Source organism: Sprattus sprattus, assembly GCF_963457725.1.
Source record: "Sprattus sprattus genome assembly, chromosome: 10".
Taxonomy (NCBI): Eukaryota; Metazoa; Chordata; class Actinopteri; order Clupeiformes; family Clupeidae; genus Sprattus; species Sprattus sprattus.
The window spans coordinates 12,447,432-12,469,025 of record NC_137908.1 but is presented as its reverse complement, the minus strand read 5'-3'; the positions used below and the strand labels follow the sequence as shown (position 1 = coordinate 12,469,025).

General features: G+C 44.2%; 3 protein-coding genes across 4 annotated transcripts; 2 read left to right on the top strand and 1 right to left on the bottom strand.

Annotated features, from left to right (window-relative positions):
- Positions 1-183: 183 nt before the first annotated feature.
- Positions 184-9,338, top strand: stau1 (staufen double-stranded RNA binding protein 1). Of its 2 annotated transcripts, none has more exons than XM_080846666.1 (15): positions 184-321; positions 1,407-1,768; positions 2,004-2,125; positions 2,581-2,737; positions 3,174-3,324; positions 3,636-3,807; positions 4,109-4,204; positions 4,319-4,531; positions 4,837-4,980; positions 5,277-5,423; positions 5,757-5,832; positions 6,183-6,505; positions 7,681-7,803; positions 8,007-8,086; positions 8,208-9,338. In XM_080846666.1, exons 2-15 carry the CDS (start codon positions 1,576-1,578, stop codon positions 8,293-8,295), a joined length of 2,085 nt encoding a protein of 694 aa, XP_080702792.1. In that variant the 5' UTR covers positions 184-321; positions 1,407-1,575; the 3' UTR covers positions 8,296-9,338. The 2 variants fall into 2 exon arrangements, with proteins under 2 accessions (XP_080702792.1, XP_080702791.1); XM_080846665.1 differs by having other exon boundaries at positions 3,171-3,324.
- Positions 9,339-10,252: 914 nt separating this feature from the next.
- Positions 10,253-13,202, bottom strand: rdh20 (retinol dehydrogenase 20; the record flags this gene model as incomplete). Its single annotated transcript, XM_080846593.1, has 5 exons — positions 10,253-10,373; positions 10,517-10,648; positions 10,870-11,018; positions 11,283-11,381; positions 12,750-13,202. The coding sequence occupies 5 exons, from the start codon at positions 13,200-13,202 to the stop codon at positions 10,253-10,255; spliced, it is 954 nt and encodes a 317-aa protein (XP_080702719.1).
- A 5,517-nt stretch (positions 13,203-18,719) lies between these two features.
- On the top strand, positions 18,720-21,201 carry LOC308371035 (somatomedin-B and thrombospondin type-1 domain-containing protein; the record flags this gene model as incomplete). Its single annotated transcript, XM_080845818.1, has 5 exons — positions 18,720-18,933; positions 19,322-19,513; positions 19,735-19,813; positions 20,485-20,667; positions 21,084-21,201. The coding sequence occupies 5 exons, from the start codon at positions 18,720-18,722 to the stop codon at positions 21,199-21,201; spliced, it is 786 nt and encodes a 261-aa protein (XP_080701944.1).
- Between the last annotated feature and the right edge of the window lie 393 nt (positions 21,202-21,594).

Below are 21,594 nucleotides of genomic sequence, written 5' to 3'. Positions count from 1 at the left end.
AAGGATTTCAAACCGATATTTGATTTAGAAGACGTGGGAAAAAAGAGCACTTACCAGTATTGTCTGAATTTTTAATATTGAAGAATTTGAATTACCAGAGCAGGTCTTAAGAGTTGGCCCCCCAGCAGTGACGTCATTTCCTGGAAGGGGCGGTCGGAGTTGGCCATTCTCTTTAGTGTTTGCCCTGTCTACCTTTTCCTTGCCACCTCCAACAATATTTTAATTCAAAATTAGTAGCAGAACCCCCAAACGGGAGAGATACAAACATACATTCAAAAAAGTAACCCATGGAGTAACACAACTGGCCAGAATCATTTCGAGGTGAGATTCATTCAATCGTGAGATGGGTTCTTAAAAGCGCCTGGCTAGCTGGCTGGGCAATTAACGCTGACTAGCCAAGGATATCTTCTAGCTGCTACCTTGTTGTCTACATTTCAGAAGTAATCAATACGATTGTCATGACATGCACAAAGCAGTGATCGGTTTGTTTCGGGAATGCCTTGAGAATAGTAAGTCTAGAAAAAGCTATATTCCCTTCGAGGCTTACAACCAAGACAATACTGTTACACCGTGTCTGCTATGCAGCTTAACTGGCTATCTGGCTGGCCACTAGTTAGCTTTCAAGTTAGCTTAAGAGGGCTTGTAATGACAGCTGATCAGACTTCAAGGAGTTGGACGTGCCACCTAGTATTGCATGCAAATATCACTGTCTGATTGTCTGCGTGATTCTGATGTTTCATAAACATGTAAGTCGGTACCTGTCGAAAGGTGTGGGGATGTGAAGGATATGATTAAAAGCATCTGCTAATTGTTATGCTACGTGGTGGGGGTGTTCAGGTCAGCTTCGTTAAATTGACACTGGACAGCGAATTACATTATGACAATGATTTCCCGAAATACACACTGTTAGATAACAGCCCTTTCTCGTATACACCGAGGCTTAATATCTCATAATAAACAGCAGCATTCCACAGGGCTGAGTTCTTAAACGTCAAGGGTAAACATTATACCTCTCTTTGTCACCTTTAGCTTTCTGTCTTCAGTGGGAGGGACAAAATTGGGACTGCATGTGAAAGTTTTTTCAGGGGTTTAATGTTCATTTATAAGGCGTGACAGTAATTATTTTGTCAATAAGACACAGAGTTCCACATCACCTGTGGGAAGTGCCTTTTTAATAACGTGATTGTGAGTCTTACATTCTGGATGGTCTTTATTGTGAGTGGCTTGAACGGTGAAATGGTGCAAACAAAGCTTGGGAAAGAAGTTAGTCCATCCCAGAGGCTGTCTAAAAGTCACCGTATTCTATTCAAGCAGGAGGAGGGTGATCTGTGTTTGAAGCAGCTGAGCTGTAATTAATATTCTATAGATAATCTAAATCATTCTTTTTTCCCTTTCCAATCCTCCAGGCAGAGCTACACTCAGATTTCCCCCTCTTGCTTTCACTCTCTGGCACACTATTTTGCAGTCTGACACATACCTGCACTACTTTGTGGCCTTTTTCTGCTGCTGTGCTGCTAAGCTCTTGCCTCGACGACTCCTCAAACAGCAGACCAGACCCCTCTATAAACAGCCAGTATGTCACAGGTTCAATTCCAGTCTCCCGGCAACCCACTGACCAGCTCTGTCCCCATGGCAATTGCGCCGCCCCAGCCTGGCTTCAGCATTCCATGTGCTGCAGCTCCAACGCTTCCCTCCGAGAGTGCCTGTCACCCACTGCGGAGCTCTGCCCTGCCCTCTGCCTCTGTCACACCCTACAGCAACCCTACAGGTGGGTGAGCATTTGATTGACAGCATATGATTGATGATTAACATTCCGGGGGAGGTCAAGCTTGTGTGGAGCATATGTCGCTCACATCAGGGGGAAAACTGACATCAATCTCAAGGTCATCATTCAGTGTAAACCATGACTTTTACATTAACTAAACATTAACTATGTTTACTGTAGTGGTTGGCAGTTGGCAGTTTAAATACCTCTGACTTTTGTTCTTCTGTTTTCCTCCCAGATTCTAACATGGCAAACCCTAAAGAGAAGACCCCCATGTGTCTGGTGAATGAGTTGGCCCGCTACAACAAGATTCAGCCCGAGTACAAGCTGCTAAGTGAGCGGGGACCAGCGCACTGTAAGGTAGTTTCTCTCACATCCACTCACACTCTGACTCGTACACAACCAAAGAGTCTAAACACACACACGTACACTCTTAGCCACCCATCAAGCGCTCGCTCGCCTCTCTCTTTCTCACACAACATACGCTCACATACAAATGCTTGCACATTTAAGTTGTAAACACAAGCCCAGATTCAGGCTCTGTCTTACTACCACTTAATTACCTAAATTGGTTACACTAACCAGCTACAAATGAGTTACACTCCCTTGTTTGTGGAATTCACAGGCAATTTCTCACACTAACAAACTGGTTTGTCTTGTCTTCTCAATTGTAAACATTTATCGTCATATGCATCTGAGAACAGAAACCAAGAGGGATGTTCGAGCTATTCCTTTGCGCTTGGCCAAGTCAGTGGCCACACGCTATTGTAGTCCTATCACTCATTATTTTCCTCTTCCTCTCTCTCACACCCCAGATATTCTCTGTGCGCTTGACACTGGGAGACCAACACTGGGATGCGGAGGGGACCAGTATAAAGAAGGCCCAGCATCTAGCAGCTTCCTGTGCTCTGAGCCAGTCCAGCCTACCCAAGCCCACCCTGCGTTCCCCCCGACACCCAGGCAAGAACTCAGGTGTGAGCCGGAGTACTGGTTGATCTCCGCATGCTAGAGTTACGTTTGTATGTGCTAAAGTTTAAGGTCTGGTATTTAGCGTATGCTTTTATCCAAAGTGACAAACATCTCCTGCATTGAGCCAGAGTTGATTGTTTAGAAGGTGCTGATTCTACCAATACCAGAATTGTTATCACTGACGCATAAGTGAGATCTGTCATTCACACTTTAACTGATACAGTAGAAAATTGGGATCACACATATTAGAAGCTGCTGTACATGTTTTTTTTTATGAAGTACTCAGTTGGTAAGAATATGGATGATGTGGCTATTGTAAATGGGTCAATTTCTACCTAGTAACATTAATCCTCCTGTTCATTATCTACACCTGGCATGGCCCAATTTTACACCCAAAGCAATACTTGTGCTCAATGTCTGTGCACCTGTGTGTCAGCAGACAGCCTCACACACACCGTGGAACTGAACGCACTGTGTATGAAGCTGGGGAAGAAGCCTGCCTACAAGCCTATAGACCCCTACCCTGCCATGCGACCCAGCTTCAACTATAGCATCAGGCCCCCAGGGCCCTACGCTCGCTCCATGCAACAGTAATGTCATCTCCTTACATCTCTCCGTCTCCCCACCATTCCTGTCCATGACCTTTGACCTCTCACCTCTTGATCCCCTCATATCCCATCCACAAATTCTCTCTTTTTTTGTATTTACATTCAGATCCTTGTTATCAAAAGTGATTTTCCTCCTTCAGCCTCTGTAGTTATTTTGGATGTTAAGTTTGTCTCAAAGAAAGCATTCTCACAGACAGTTCATTGACTGTCTTTGATTTTGTGTGGTGGTGCACTGAATTTCACCTGAATCATTTTTCTTTCTTTCTTTCTTTTGCTTTCCCTTCCTTGTTTAGGTACTACTACCCATTTCCCCCGGTGGGGCCTGTGGTGTACAGCATGGAGCTGTCCATCGGGGGGCAGCAGTTCTACGGCAAGGGCCGCACACGGCAGGCTGCAAAGCACGACGCTGCTGCCAAGGCCCTGAAGAGCCTGCACAAGGAGCCAATGTTACAACAGCTACCTGAGGTCAGCAACACCTCCTTGCTCTGCCCCTCTCACAACGGCGCAGCCATGCGTCACAAAGAGCCTTAGACATAAATACTGAAACAGCTTTTATTTGGAATCTAAGAGTCATGTTGCTCTACACCTTATGTGTGGATTGGTGCACTGGTTTAAGGGACCATATCATTTCATCCTTTCTGAATAACTGGCATTGAATAGTCATTCAGATAGTCTCATGTCATCGCCCCACCCTTTTTATACCCATGTTTAGTGCTCTGTGTGTTTACCTACAAATATCCCTCAAGTGACCATTTTCTGTTCACAGATGGAGGACGAGCCTTTAGAAGAAAACCTCAATAAATCTGAGATAAGCCAGGTGTTTGAAATCGCCCTCAAGCGGGACATGCAAGTGAACTTTGAGGTATGGCATTTGTGAAATAATGAGTCACAATGAGTGAGTGAGTGAGATACCCCCCCCCCCCCACCCCATATGATGTCAGCTGGGCATTCTTCACCTTGTTTCTGATTCTCTCAGGTACAAAAGGAGGTGGGTCCTCCGCACATGAAGAGCTTTGTGGTGCGGGTCGCTGTGGGGGAGTTCTCCGGGGAGGGGGAGGGCAAGAGTAAGAAAATCGCCAAAAAGCTGGCAGCCACGGCGGTGCTGGAAGAGCTCCGTTGCCTGCCCCAACTACCCAGCACTGAGAAGACGCCTCCCCGCATTAAGAAGAAAGCCAAGTCCATTGTAAAGGTCAGAGGGGATGTGGGGCTGAGGCTGCTGTTGATTTTATAAAATATAGACTTCTCTTCACAGTGAAGCAAGACATGTTTAGGTTCCTAATATTGATTTGGTTTGCATGTATGAAACGTGAAATGAGTAAAAGTAACACAATCTTAGTCAACAAATTAAAGACCATGTTAAATTGATCATATACTTGTTAAGGTCAAAACTAGTGTGTGTGCGTGTGTGTACGAGAATGTGTTTTCTGATGTACCACTGGTAATAAAAGGTCTGTGTGTGTGTTTCTGAGACTCCTACTATGTTGTGTCCTTCAGCTGCAGACCAGCCCAGAGTACGGGCAGGGCATGAACCCCATCAGTCGCCTGGCTCAGATCCAGCAGGCCAAGAAGGAGAAGGAACCCGACTACATCCTGGTCACTGAGAGGGGCCTACCACGGCGCCGGGAGTTCATCATGAAGGTGGGAGCCACAGGATAAATTCTTTCTCTGCCGCTTCTCATCCTTTCCAAAACACTACTAATCCTTTTATCCTCATTATGTCTGGAGGCAGACTGTTTTTTGTTAGACATAATTAACTGAAGGCTCATTAGTGCAGCGAGGGTCAGTTTTTTAATAGTAATTTGTGTATCTATCTTTATCTCTTTCTCTCTTTCTCTTTCTCTTTCTCTTTCTCTTTCTCTTTCTCTTTCTCTCTCTCTCTCTCTCTCTCTCTTCCTCTCCATCTCCCTCTCCCTCTCCCTCCTTCCCTCCCTCAGGTGACTGTCAGTGGGCAAAATGCAGAGGGTATGGGTCCTAGTAAGAAGGTGGCCAAGCGGAATGCTGCTGAGAAGATGCTGGAGCTCCTGGGGTTCAAAGTGCCTGAGCCACAGCCTCCCAAACCTGCCCTCAAGACCGAAGAAAAGGTAGTGCACTTGGGCTTTATGTACACATATCCACACACATAGAGACATACACAACTTAAATATTTCTATGTCTGTACTTGGTGTTCCATCATAAGTATGTGCTTTTATAATCTAGTTTTGACATCTATTCTTTTCTTATGAAGTATGTCATCTTGATTGCATGGTAGTTTAGCAAACATTAGAAGCAGAAGCCGAGACTTTGGAAAAGTGCTCATTTAATGCCCAAGAAGAATCACTCAAGCATGTCAGAATGCAGCAGCTTGAAATTAAATTTTACTGGATGTGGCCTTGATGGAGGCTTGTCTGAGGTGACTCTTGTGTGTCTTGTTCAAGCCTCCCCTGAAGAAACCAGGAGATGGCCGCAAAGTGACCTTCTTCGAGCCCGGCTCGACTGATGAGGGAGGCATGGGTGAGATTCATCTTCAGATTTATTGCATTACTCATGCGATGAATGCACTCTGCCAGTTGTTAGCCTTTGATGAACGAGGAACGAGTAAAAAACATTTAGTCCAGATTTTGCAGCACTTTGCGTGTCAGGGCTGGGACAACTGCTCATTGTCAGAATGGCTTGGTTTGTCCCTTGATGGGTCACATGTTTCAGTTATAAGGGGTCTTGCATAGTGTCATTTATAGTGTCCATTTTTGTGTCGTATTTGAGAGGAGACAGGATACATTAAGAACGTTTTTATGTAAGTTATTTATTAATAATAATGAATAAATGTCCTTCCTCCTTAATTCTGTCATCCTTCTTGTTCACAGTCCAAAAGGAAGAAGATTATCGGCTGCCCTTCCTCAACCACCCTCAGCTCCCAGCGGGCATCTTGCCGATGGTGCCCGAGGTGGCTCAGGCGGTTGGGGCCATCCAGGGGACCCATATGCAGGACTACGGGCGGCAGACAGTGACCAACCCTGCCAAGGCCTCTCTGACGGCCCTGATCGCCAACGAACTGCTTTACGCGGGCACCTCCCTTGCTGCTGAGAGCGTGCTAAAGGGCAGTAACAGTCTAGGTCTGATTCCCCACGGCCCACTCACGCGTCCCTCCGAACAGCTGGGCTACCTGGCCTCCGTACAGAGCCTACAGGTAGGGCTACAGGCATCCACATGCAGTCAAATGCACAGGCACGCACAGTTTAACCTTTAGCTCCCCAGGTCAAAGCTCTCTGAGGAGCTATCCTATCTGTCTTGTGTACAGGGGCCATAAATACCACACTCACATGCTTGCACACTCCGTACTTACATAATCTACAACCTTGAGCTTGTGCTTGGTTGCCAGATAAAATATTATGATTTCATTTCTACAGCATATCGTTTTAAAACACAAACCTTATGACACAATATTCCTCCATCCGGATATGTGGGCTACGGGAGTTACACGAGCCGATTATAGTGTTCTAAGTCAATGCGTTACCAATTTTGATACTTTTTCTCCCTAGTAAAATGTTATCCTAAAAAGATGGGAAAGTAAGCTCCAGGTTAAAACAATTCCAGGGTTCTCTGTGATGGGAGTGCCATCACTACAGATGAGTATGTGCTCTGATATGCCATACTATCAAGCCAAGCTCTTTGCCATTGCGGTGAAGTTGCAGGTTTGGTACCCTACCGGGTTCAAGGCCGGGTGTGGTGTCTACTCCCTCCCTTTGCTACATTCTCCTTTAAAGTAACATTCACATTCACAAAAGAAAATTAGTATTTTAAGTTATCTCAATGAAGTTTCGAGTAAAGTCTGCATACCCATCTCCTCTCATACGCCTGTTACTTGCGATGGGCCATGTGCGCCAGGACTGCCTTGGTGCTTCGGGCTTGATGTGCTTTATGTTATGAGGCTTTGAATATCATACATTTATATTCAAGAGGAAACTAAAACATGAACAGACTTTTTGTCCCAGACAAACACATTGCACATTTACTTACTGTGGTGACAGTCAACCAGTCAGTGCTGGATCAGACACAAATCTATTACCTATAAATATATCTATTAATGACAATAGTGATACAGTAGTCCCATATTTTCCTAAGACTGTCAAAATCTTGCCTCTAGGATAGCATGTAGCAACATCAACATGATAATATGAGAATTTGATATTTATTTGTCAAAGTGCCTAAAATGATTGAAATAGGTTGTAAAAACAGCTGTAACTCCATGACTTTTTAAGCCTCTTATACCTGTGTTGGATACACTCCCTCTTCAAACATATCAGGGCCCCTTTACAGTCTGACGGTGATGCCTATTTGTAATGCCTCATGTCTGCCTTTTAGGTAGAATACAAGGACTTCCCTAAGAACAACAAGAATGAGTTTGTGTCCCTTATCAACTGCTCCTCCCAACCCCCACTCATCAGTCACGGCATCGGCAAAGACGTGGAGTCCTGCCATGATATGGTCAGTACCGGCTCCTCTCTGCCAGGCCTAAGGCAACAAGCTCAGGTCTCTCATGATGAAACTGGTAGTTCTATAAGGTTGACACTGGTATCTATGAACATCGCCTGTCATGGTTAGTCTTGACATAAAATGGTCCTGACTTAAGAGGAAACGCTGTTTTCTGTTGCTTGTGTGAATGACCGTGTCTCTGTCCTCCCTCTCAGGCTGCTCTGAACATCCTCAAGCTACTCTCAGAACTGGACCAGCAGGTGACGGAACGAACAGGAAATGGACCAATCTCGGGGTAAGCCTCTCTGCTTGTCGGGGTTATGTGCAGAAAAGGTTGCCGACTAAAGTACATTGCGGTGTGCTGTGTGTGTTCTAACGGACCATTGTTATTACTATGTCACTCTCGCCGCCCACAGGTGTGCCAAACAGGACCTGGAGATGGACACCCTGCTCCAGGCGAACAACTCCAGCCCCATGGTCCAGACTCTCGACGGCGCAGTATAGACATGGCCATCCACACCCCGAGCACTGGAGCCAACCCAGACACGGCGTGCCAGTCAGCCTGATGGCTGGGGAGGGTCTTACCAGGCGTGTCTCTGACGTCTTGAACTCCTGGAGCACCTGAGGTGTTCACAGAGAAATGTGACCCTGTCTCAGCGATCAATGGTTGATGGTTCTATTTATTTGCAAGTAAAAGGAAAAAGAAATACCAAGCTTCATCATGTTGAGAGATGGTGAACAGTTTTTTTGTTTAAATGGAATCAAAATGGTGGGAAGAGATTATTTTAGTTTGTTAAGTTCATTTTGTCATATGTTTACTTCACCTTGTGTTACTACTTTACCAGATCACTACAGGAGAGGCAGATAATGTATCGTTTTTTGTGAAGACTGAAATTTAAGATGCCCGTAGAGTTAGGTGTCTAAATCCTATGGACACACCATCGTAGGACATGATGAAGCTTGCCTACACATCACTTTAAGTTTTGGAGTTTTTCCAGTGCTCGAGGTTGCCAGAATAAAGTCCCACAATGTTAATAATCCTCATTGCCATGTACTGTAGGTCTGAAAAGGGGTCTCCATTTTTCTTCCGCTGTTCCCCCATCACACACTCTGTCTCTCTCTCTCTGGTCATTATTTCTCTTCCTCTTTTCTTTTCTATTCTCTCTCTTCCTCTTTATTTCTTTATTTCTCTCTCTCCCCTTTTCACTTGTTTATTTCCATCTCTCTAAACTGTTATTCTTTTTTTGTCCATCTACAATTCTTTCTCTCTCTACCTTCCACACATCCATCCAACACATTGATGTGGGAGTGGGATGGGATATTGTGAATTTCAATGTAGCGTGTGTGTGGTGACGTCCTGTGATGTCGTCCCCCTTTTTGTGTTGTGTGTGTGTGTGTGTGTGTGTGCGTGGATATTATTGTGAGTAAGTATGGTTGTGTGTGTGTGTGTGTGTGTGTGTGTGTGTGTGTGTGTGTGTGCCTGCAGTGGTCATCAGTCAAGTGACCAACTCCCATCTTCCTCAATGTAAGAACTGAGTGTGCTTCTGGATGCCTCACTCCTCATTAAAATGGTGTCAATGTGGCACAGAATCATTCAGCATCTGAGGTTTGTGATGTTTGTGTGTGTTGGTGTGTGGGTGAGAGTGTGTGCGTGCAGTGCACTTTTAGATACTGTAATGACCACTCACAGTAGTAAGAGTAACATCTGTGTTGTGTTTATTTCGTAGAAATACATGGTTTTGTTTTATATGGACTGGCCAATAACAGAAACATTTGTAAAGCATTTACTTAATTGGATGAATTGCTTAAAGCAACACTATGCAACATTTGTTTAGGTACAGTTTTATAGGCAACTAGATATGGTACCAGCATATGGTCATGTGAAAGGCAGATTATCACCTGTGTCTTTCCCATAGCCATCCCATAGAACACCCTGCACAAATGGAAGAAAAGCTTTGCCAGCTATACTGCCAAAAGACACCAGTTAGGGTGTTGGCAACCATCTCCAGTGTCAACTGGGCTGTTGCATGCCTTTTAGGTAGTTAGCTCTCTAGATTTGGAACAGAACTACTTTGTCACACCAGCTGCCTTTGTGCTACTATACCACTCAGGTTCATAGCTAAACTCAGGGCATTGATTGAGACAAGTCAGTGGTTGGTGAATGTCTCAACGTCAAGTTCTCACCTAAACGTGAATGCATAGCAGGACTCGGCATGGGACTTGGGTGTTTATGGTCAACTGGTTTCAGGGATTTTACATGACAGAAGTAGACTCTAGAGGGTTTATATGAAGGAATCCAGGATCTAAAGAATGACCCAAAAATAAATACATCATACACAGGAATCCAAGTCAGGTGTACGAACAGGAATTTTTCTCAAAAATGTACCCATTAATAATGTATCTATAACTGTTACATGTAGAGGCGTCAGTGTTGAACGGATATGTGTCTACTCTGTGATGTTTATGCAGCTTTGATGGCTCCATTGGCTGTCCTTTTCTTCATGTTCTCAATAAAGGGAGACATGCACTTGTCAGACCCTACAAAGCGATATATTACGACATTAGCTTCCCAGGGAAGCAGCCTGCAGGGAAGAGATGAAATGAAACAAAGATGAGACATGGAGGAGGAGGGCAGATTGAACGCATAGTAGTGTGAGACTGGTGCACATATTTAACTGACTAAAAGGGTAAAGGGTTTTGTGTGTGTGTGTGTCATGGTACTCACGTCCGAGCCATGTAAGGGATGTAGGTCATTCTTGGAATGCAAACAAATGGTTGGTCAATGAGAATTGCATTCATTGCCTGCTGAACACAGTAATCAGGATCTAGAGCTGGTAGAACAAATTCTGCTTCTTCCCTGCAGGGGGCAGAAGAGATTTTAGCACCCTGTTGGCTCACTGAGATACGTTATGAAAATACACAACCAGCAACAAGAAGCCAAAAAAAGTCTGCTCATAATAGCTGTGCATGCCAAAGACTTTAACAGCAGCATTAAACGGGAACATCGGGAGGGAGATAGATTGTGATAATTTTTCTTGTACACCAATCATGGATACATGTGCTGAGAAGAGAGCATACCTTATCGTGCAGCCATCAAACATTCCTGTATCTACCAGGTATGGACAGACCAGTGTTGTCTTGACTCCGTCACAGTCTTCCTCTGTCAGGAGCTCATGGGCCAAGGACTCATGAAAGCCAACAGCTGCAAACTTACTGGCGCAGTAATCCTGCACATTCACACATCAGCATCAAGCAAAAACAATGAAGGAGATGGGAGAGAAACAACCCTCTGGAGATAAGAGATCAGACTAATTACAGGGAAATAAAAGAAATCCAGCCATACAATGTAGGCCTACAATGATTATTCTTGAATTCATGTCTTTACCTTACTATCATATAATCTGTTACAATTTTGTGTTTTACCCCTGGTGTTACCACAAACTGGAGTGAGGTGGTCTGTACAGAATTTAACTTGTGTCTGCTTATCTCACCTCCACAAAGCTAGTGGCATAGAGGCCCAGGACACTAGCGATGGTGATAACGTGGCCATGGTTATTAGCCTTCATCTGGGGCAGGAAAGCTTTCACCGTCTGGTGTGGACAGATCAAACGGAGAGGAAACATTAGGAGAAGCAGCTCTCTGAGTGGTGCAGCTGCAGAATGACTGATCATGTTCCATCAGAAGACTGAAGGATGTTTAAAGAAAAGCAGAACTGGTAATTGAAGTTAAACAGTGCACATCTACTAGCATATTGAACTCAGAAAACAGATTCCATATGGATCATTAAAGTGACTGCAAAACGGTAACACTAGAGAATGATGTAGCGCCTTCGTGCTCTGTAGTCCTCTTAAGGTGTTGGATTCCGCCTGGATGTATGTGCCCCATTATGCTCAGTAAGAGGATCACCAGTGTGAATCACACAGATTTTTCATAGGCTGACTGCAAACATGCCTAGGGAGATCAAGCCACATAAATCTATGCGTTTTAACATACAGCCACAGTATGTCATTTGTTGTAATGTGGTTCTGTACCAATAAGCTCCACTGCTTCATTCACAGCTTACCACATATGCTAAGAGGACATAATCTTGTGAGCTAGTGGCTTAATTTAAAGTAATAACATTACTTTACATTACAGCGCATGTGACATGCATTTGTTGGAGAACCACAAAAGCATCAAGTGGATGGAGTGGCTAATGTTATGCTAGTGATATTGTAGTCATGTTATGATACTCATTAATTATTTAAAATTCGGCTGATGCTGTAGTTCTAGAGGTGCAGCAGGAAGGAGGCCTACTTCACAATAAGACTTGCAATTCAATTTGTCGTGATCACATGGAAAGGCATCAAGGGATCAATGAAAAGTCAGCTGCATATGTGCTCTGCAGCATGGACAGGCAGAATGACGGCTCATTTGCCTTCTTTGGACTAGCTACTCCTTTGGGGGAAATAGTTATATTCCACTAACTGCTGTACGATATGCTGATAAGTCTAATAGCCATCTCTTGTAAAAGTCATCCCAAAGTAACTGGCCAAATAAAAACACAACTAATATTACTTTTATGATCGACCTTAGCTCCCATGGGCTGCCCTGCCTCTGTGTGTGGCTCAAAAATGGCATTAAACGTCATTTATGTCACCGTTGCCCAGGACTAGAGGAATGTGAGAGTGAGTCTTCATTTTTTGATTAGAGCCACTGCCTATGTAAATGCCTGTGCACGTCCCTGCTCTACTCTCAATTAACCACAGAGGAAGTCAGAGCAGAGCAGAGCAATCAGCGATAGCAGGAACAGCATTAGGCTTCTGCTTCACGAGGGGCAAATAGAGTCAAGTCAGAGAATTTACATGAGTGAGCGGTGACATCCGGTTCTTATAGTAGGGGCTACAAATGCAAGCAACCATCTCACCATCAAGCTTTTTAAAATCCTTTCCTCCACCTACAAGACCAGGAAAACTCACCCAGAAGTGGGCATGGCAGTTGACCTTCAGTGTCCTCTCCACCATGTCGTCTGGACAGTCCAACATACGCTCCCCTGCCACCACGCCGGCATTGTTAACCAGGAACGTGACATCCCGGCCCAGGTCTTTCCTGACAAGATCGGCCGTCTGGTACACCTTCTCCCGGTTGGTGACATCCACCGTGTAAGTGTAGGCCTTGCCACCTGCCTCGCCTACCAGTTTGGCCGTCTCCTCATTGGATTCGGTATTCAGGTCCCACAGCACGACGTCGGCCCCCTGGCTGACGAACTGCAGGGCGAAGAGACGCCCCAGCCCCCCGCCAGCCCCAGTGATCAGCACCAGCTCCCCACTGATGTCCTTAGTGCGCGGCCTCATGAAGATCCTGAAACACCCACGCAGGATGAAGTACACAACATCCAGGATCATCATCTGCATGTCCATTAGAAAAATCATGGTGACAGAACTGTTGGCTGTTGGGCTACTGACTGGCGTGGGGCTGGTTGTGTGGGAGTCTAAAGCTACAGATGGCCAAGCTGGGTTTCTCTGTGCTCTTGCTCTGTCTCTCCCTCTCTGGGCTGTATGGGGTCCTTGGAGCTGGATTTATTTGAAACCCTTTCTGACATCACTAACACCATCCACGGATTAGGGTGGAAATATGTTGAGCCACCACCAATAGAAACACTTTCGTTGTGAAACCACTTAATCATACTTACCAGTATCACCTGTAAAGGTACTAGTTAGTCTTTAGACTTCAAGACCAGACTGAAGATGAACTTTCTATCATGAAACACTGTATCAGTAGGACCAGGCACGTGCACAGATAGACCCCTAGTGGTGCTCAAGCACCAGCCCTTGTGCCCTGGTTGGGAAAAAGTGCCCTTTTTTGCTGGAGCCCATTTTTTTTTTCATTCATCAATATTTTTAGAATACAATACGAATTAGTCTTTCTGTCATCAATTTCCCCAAATGGGTTTTGATTTCTGAGGGGGCATTTATTTGAGTTCTTGTGAGAATTTCGCCCCAACATGCTCCGCGGCACAGACATAGAATAGTATTCTATGGCTCTGCGGTGCTCGCAAGCCCCCGCCGCGGCCCTCCCTCCTCATCCCCCACATCAGTGCTGAGCGCCAGGCCGGTGCAGACTACTTCTTCACTGACCTGCAGCATCAGACAAACAGGTAATGACGGTGTTTGTGCACCCCCCCGACGTTGTTTGTTATAAATTAACAACAACATTAGTGCCCCTGAAAACATTACGTCTGAAAACATAACTGGTCCGACGTTTCCTAAAAAAATAAACAAACAACTAACTTGATTTCAAAGTATTTTCCAGCTGTTTACTGACGTTTGTCATGTTTAATGACATTATTTGTCTGAAAGTGCATATTTTCTGTTGTATAAATGCCGTTTAGACAATTTCGAAAGTATGTTGAATGTATGTTTATAAATGTCACGAGAATTCACAGCTAGAAAATAGCAGGTAAACTATGCTAGCTCTCGGTGTCATGCTATCCTTGTCCCACATTGTTTACCGTAATATTTATGTATCTCTTCGTTTTGCCTGTTTTACAACGATCAAACTTGTATGAGTAATTGTAGAGGGTGAAAAAGAGTAAAATAAGTTAAATGTAAGCTAGCTGTCTTATCCTGCCAAGAGGACCCACAGGTTGAGAACAGCATAATTAGTGTAATGCTGCTTATGCTTTAACCTTCAGAAAACGGTAAAATTATTATCCATAACATTGATTTATCTCATTCAAAAAATGTGCAGCATAATGCCAAAAAAAGACAGACATAGGGCTCAGATACACATTTTTGTAAAAACGTGACGCGAGCAAATGCATTGATTCCTATGGTACGGCGCGTTTAAAGCGTGCGCCCCTTCTCCACCACGCGTTGCGTCTTTGAAGCGTTTTTTAGGTGCACTTAAAAGTTGAACTATTCTCAACTTTCCAGCGCAAGGCAGGGAAGCGCACCGCTTCTGTTTTGGCCGCCGCACTTTGCCAAGGCGTTACTGAAGCGTTTCTGCCTGAAAAAAGACGCGTATGTGTATCTGGGCCCTCAAGAAGCAGAAGGACAGGGAACTGCAGCAAGCAGCTCAGAGTAGCCGCTCCCTTTTAACTTGGAACAGGCCATCAACGAGCCAATCAAATGAGGGAGAATCAGTTACCCTACTAATATATAAGTTGCAAATATCCTATATTTTGGCGATGGGTGCCCTTTTTTTTTTTTTAGCACCTGCCCCCCAAAATGTCTGTGCACGTGCCTGAGTAGGACGCATGAAAATTAAATATATTCAGTAACTTAAAGTATTTGGCTTTTTAATCCAATAATATGCATCTCGAGGACTAAAAATCTATTACAGTTTTTCTCTGATGACATTATTTCAACAATTAAAATGGCACTGTTTATTTTCAACATCTGTAATGTTCTCGAAAGCTCTTGGTAGCACATCACCAAAGTTTGCTCTTATGAACTCATGAGGCTGCTGTCAGATCACTGCAAATGAAAACTTTCATCATTACTATACTATGGAGGTGTGTTCCGCCGTCATCTGTGAAGATGTGGAATTTCATTAGTACAGCAGCGAGATAAGAACTCTGCAAGGATCCACACCCAATAGAACAACAAATATAGTGACACTATTATGTACAATCCAACCCCTTTGGCAGTACAAACCAGGGTTAGGGAAAGGGAAGAAGTTGTGGGTGGGGATGGAAGAGGCCCCTGGGATTAAGAACCCGGATTAGGGTAAGGAAAGAAACTGGGATATGAATCCAGGTCACTTAAGGCACCCAAGCATCTTGCGACAACAGGCTTCTTAATGTAATACAGGTTAATATACATGTCCCCATATAGTCTGTGAGCGCCTCAGCCATAACCACTGGCCCGCTTTTTTCTGCAGCCTCAGACAACTTCTTTAAAGCCACTCTGGGTGACCGCCTCGAAACCAAAAATCCAACAGAAGCATTGTGGTTAATTTAGTTACAAAGCCTCTAACACCTATCTCCACTGGTGTGTGTGCTCGCCAACCTGGTTCCCTCGATTGCGCTACCACTTCTGCATACTTTAGCTTCTTCTTTTAAAAGGCTTCCTCAAATGCAGCTTCAAAGGAAATCATTAACTCAATCTACATGTATGTTATGTTATATGAGTAGCATATTTCGTACATGTGAAATATTCAAAGCCAGGCACAAGAAGAGTGCAACGCAAGTGTGGAACATATTTCAAAGGCGGTACTTTTTGTTGTGGATAGGATTTGCTAGAAGTTATTAATTATCCATGTTCAAAGTGACAAAATAACACGCATTCTGTGTTACTATTTCTCTCATGGTTTTGTCTTCTGGTAAATCTGTATCTGAACCATTCTGCCGACAATTTATATGTCTTTGTGAATGTACGTTTAGACATTTAATAGAAATTATAAATATATTTTAGAAATTATAAGTAGATCTGATCGATAAATCATTGCTCGTTTAAACAGGAACCCCTGTTTAATGAAGGTCTGGAAAACATGTTGGTTCACTGTGGTTATTTTAAGAACTGGTGGTCTCCTCAACATTCTTTTCCCTGTGAGCCTTGTGTGAGCGGGGGCCACGTGTCTGAGTAGATGTATAAGTTATAAGAAGATCTGGAAATATATATGCATGTGCAGTTAATCTGTTTGGGGGGGGGGGGTGGGGGGGGGGGGGGCTGAGGGGAGGGTAAGTGAGATCATGCTAGATTCTTTAGTGGAGTGATACATAGAGCTGTTTGCCTTTAGAACAGTGTTTCCCTTGTTTGTAATGTTAATCATCACTGACGCATAAATGGTGACGCATACAAGGAGACCAACCAAAGCTGGAACTTAAACACTGAGCTTTTACGAGTGAGAAACTACTTTGTGGAGCCAAGGCTGAAGTTACATATAGCTAAAACAAAAATGCTACCACAGGAACGCAGTTCATCAACTTTGGTAACAACCTTTGTATTCCACACACATATCAGACAAAATGTCTACAAAAGCTGCAATATTGTCATACATAGTTTTGTCATATCTATTGCACTGGCCCTATTTTTCTCTCTAGATTCAGAGAATTTTTTTATTATGAGAGTATGGACTACACAAAATGTTAACATCCACACCATTTCCCATTAGAGCTGCTAAATAACTGACAGTAGGTATCTGAACACCATCTCTTAAGTTGGAGACAGTGGTGGACTGTGAGACCTAGACCTACAGTAGTTTACCAGGTGTAACCTCTACCAGGTGTTATTTGGGTTCTGACATTACTACGTACTTCCCTGGCGCTAGGTGTCTGTGAACTGTATCAGTATGGATGAGAGAGCCAAAGGCAGAGCTGCTACAATCACCTTATGATACCCAGACTTACATCCCAGTTCAAAGCTCACTCTTGACAGATGAAACGCGCTGGTAAAATATTGAGTGAGTGAGTGGGAGCGAGAGAGAAAAAGAGTGCCTGTTTGTGTTCTTCTAAGTCAAGGAAAGGCATCATTAAAGCAAACTCCTCTATGGAGTGGTTTCTCTTGGGTGCAGGTGAGTAACTCCCCATCTACAAACATCAGGTTTTTATAAAAATAACACATGTCCAAAGTAACATGTTAAAACATATTTCTGTGGAAGTGGAAGGATGAATCATTTTCTCAAATGGAATACACACAAATGCATACATGCGCACAAACCACACAGACACACACAGACACACACACACACACACACACACACACACACACACACACACACACACACACACACACACACACACACACACACACACACACACACACACACACACACATACACACACAAACACACACACACAGGGAATGCCTGGGAATGTGTACATGAATAGGGGCCCATATTTCAGCCTGCTCTGCTGTATTGTTTTTTCTGCATGAATAGACCCCAGCAAGGGGAATTAAATTAATCACCCCTTTCACATGTTTGGGCATGAATGACCAGTAGAGAAGAGCTAAACTAACTTGGATGGAAGGGAGGTTTTTCTGCGAGTGTGTATTCTCTCTCTCTTCTCTCTCTCTCTCTCTCTCTCCTCTCTCACCCTCTCTGTCATACAGAGAGACGAGAGAGAGAGAGAGAGAGAGAGAGAGAGAGATGGAGTGAAGGTTGTGGACACAAACCAACCATTCAGTCACTGCCTATGCTGATAGGTCAGACTGACTAAATGCACAGTTACATGCACAGTGTTGATGAGCACAGCAAACAGCCAATGAGGAATTTGATACTTGTATGCATACATACAGAGCTTTTGTCTCTACATGGCTCGGCATACCTACACAACGGATGATTACAAGCAACTATGCTTACCTTTTATGCAACTATCTATTTCCATCAAATATGCAAATGATATGCCTCACTGTACTATAAATATGTTTAGTGAAAAATAAATATAGGTGACAACACTTTTTCAGTCTTTCCAATTCCAAAACATTTGATAGAGACATTGACAAGGATGTCTTGTAATAATGTATTCCCATTCCAAGATTTAAGTTTATTAATGTAAGCAATATTTGTTTAATAAAATGTAACAATGTAACGATAAGTTACATTAGTCGTCTTACTTGGTCTAAAAATGTAGGTAATACAACTAGAAGCTTGACAGTTTAAAGGAATAGTTTTGGGGACAGGAGTTTATACCGTATGTACTGTCCCTTTCCCTTTAAGGGTGATACCGTGTGGACACAAGTACACCAAGAGGCGAAGGTCAGCACCATCGTCTGACAACACCGCGCCCAGTTCGAGTGTGTCCATCAAAAGCTTCGCTCACAGTGAATGAGGCATGCATCTCAGAACGTTCCCAGTTGCACTGACGTGTTGCTGTTTCGCTGAACTCCTGCTCGGATCATTTTCAACATTATGAGGGGTAAACTGGAGTGAGATTAAACTTTGAAAATCAAACATTTACAATGGGTGTGTGAATCGCTGTCCCGGAGAACGAGGCTTTTGTTGCCATGTCACCTGGAGGTTTGTGTACGCTCCTAGTTCTTCTGCTGGCTCGGCGCGTTGAGGGAAGCTGTCAAAGTGCAGGCCTGTGCTGCGCTGGTCGAAATTTGTCTTGCGTGACTCAGGGCTGGAGATTAGATCGGTCCTACGGAGATTGCTTCTGCGACCAGGCCTGTGTGTCTACTCTAGACTGCTGCCATGACTACGACGTCGCCTGTCCAGGTAGTTTTCATCGCAGATATTTTATTTCATGTTTTATTGCAGACAGCTTGTAGTGCCGTAATCCGAGAGTAGGATTACACACGTTTCATAGTAAGGTTAGGCACGTGACCTGCCTAATAATAATGATACATAACAGTGGCCTAATAATTGGTCTTGTCATTCTGAATGTGTGATGTTTGATGAAAAAGTGAATTTCAAAAAAACAAATAGCTGGTTTTGTTAACATTGTAGGCACTTCTTTTCCCCAATGAGGCCTATATGGGTAGACGTCAGCTTGATGAATTGCTAAAGCCTGGTTGCTGACTGAGCAGAAGTAAAACAAACTCTCTGTCACTCACTCGCTTTCATTCTTTCCCTCTCTCTCTCACTCACTTCTTCCGTCTCCCAGCCGTTCCGTGTGTGGTAAGTGAGTGGACTCACTGGTCGGGTTGTGCGGAGCCGTGTCGTGCCACAGTGCGCGTGCGACAGAGAACCATATTGCAGGACGCTCAGAACGGCGCCCGACCATGCCCAGCGCTACAGGAGAACGCAGGCTGCGCAGAGTACCATGACCAGGAGCGCCAGTGTCGTCAGACTCTCGGTAAATGTGCAATGTTTGTGTATGAGCCCTTTCATTTATCAGAACACCACAAATGTTCGTTACACATAATTGATTGGGTCTGACCAAGTGGTTGTCTGGGTAGCAATTGTGACTGCTGAATCTGTTTTGAAAGTAAAAGATGTTTCGGGCTTGTCTTGCCTAGAGCTGACTGCAGACTTTTACATCCAAACCTGATGTGTTATCGTCTGGAACTCTTGCAGTGCCCGCTCTTATTACCACTGGTGGCTATGGTAATGCCAGGAAAAAGAGGGAAGTCCTAGACAGTGGGGACATCGCAGGGTGAGCATCCAGAGCAGCTTATTCTTAATGCATCAGAGTGATATGATTTATTTAAGTGGCAGCCATACTGTATGTGTGTATTAATGTATGTGTGTATGTATGTGTGTGTCTCTGTGTGTTTATATATGTATGTGTGTATGAGTATATGTATGAATGTGTGTGTGTGTGTGTGTGTGCCGCTGGGTGTATGTGTGTGTGTATATGTGTGTGTGTGTGTGTGTGTGTGTGTGTGTGTGTGTGTGTGTGTGTGTGTGTGTGTGTGAGTGTGTGTGTGTGTGTGTGTGTGTCCGGTTTGTGTGTGTGTGTGTGCCGCTGGACGTATATGTGTGTGTGTGTGTATATGTGTGTGTGGGTGTATATATGTATGTTTGTGTATATATGTATGTTTGTGTGTGTGTGTGTGTGTGTGTGTGTGTGTGTATGTGTGTGTGTGTGTGTGTGTGTGTGTGTGTGTTTGTGTGTGTGTGTGTGTGTGTGTGTGTGTGTGTGTGTGTGTGTGTGTTTGTGTGTGTGTGTGTGTGTGTGTGTGTGTGTGTGTGTGTGTGTGTGTGTGTGTTTGTGTGTGTGTGTGTGTGTGTGTGTGTGTGTGTGTGTGTGTGTGTGTGTGTGTGTGTGTGTGTGTGTATGTGTGTGTGTGTGATGGGGGTTGTGGTGGTGGTCGGGGGTGGCAGATACTGTGTGGAGTTCCAGCTTACATCCCTGACTGAGGGATGCCAAAGAAGTGTTGGCTCTCATACACGCTGGATGCAGTACCTGCGCGAGGGCCACTATGTGTGTGTGGAGTGTCAACCGCCTGCCCTGGGTGCTGGACAAACACACTGCTCTGGAGATGGAGAAAATGCCACAGAAGACGGGTGAGAAAAAAAGAGCCGAAAATGGATGTGGTGGTTTATAAGTGGACATAGGAAACAGAGGGCTTGGGAAGTTTCTTTTAACTAAATTTATGTTACAAAATCTGTGGCCTCTCCTTGAGAGTATTTGGTTTAGCCCAAGATGAATATTCGCTTGAGAAACTAGCCTTCGCCCTATTGCAAATAAGGACTCAAACTCAACCACTAGAGGTCACTCTAGGACCATACAGTGCCAAAGAGCAACTAATATGGCGATCGAAATATATCTTTTAGTATACACATGATCAAATATTGAATTATTCATATAAAGGGTCTAGCGGCATTCACAGAATTATACATTTGACTATATTAATAAATACATTTGTAATTACAAAGCAGAGTGAGGGTTCTTTACATATCACTGTCTTTCTCTTTCTTAGGCATGTGTCTCTGCAGTGGCAAGCAGTTGGTAACCCGAGGTGCAGAGGACTGTGGAAGAGAGTCCGGCGACAGGACTCTTGCACCTGCCCTTCTGTGCATAGTTTCCTGTTTATCTAGTCTCTCTTAAGAACAGCAGACACACACACTCTCTCTCTCTCTCTCTCTCTCACACACACACACACACACACACACACACACACACACACACACACACACACACACACACACACACACACACACACACACACACGTGTTTACACTCTGTACTTTACTGAGTGCAAAAGAAAACATCCTTGTGCATCCATTACTATGGATAAGTAGCTTCCCTGTGAATTCCAGTGTGTATTGTCTTTGGAGAGTACTGAGCACTTCTGTTGTGACCAAGGTTTAGGTCAACCACTCAAGACCTTCAAGGTGAATATAGCGCTTTTCTACTCACAGAGCACTCGAAGCTTTACAAATGAATCTAACCTCAGACATCTACCCATTTATACACTGAAACTACTATTT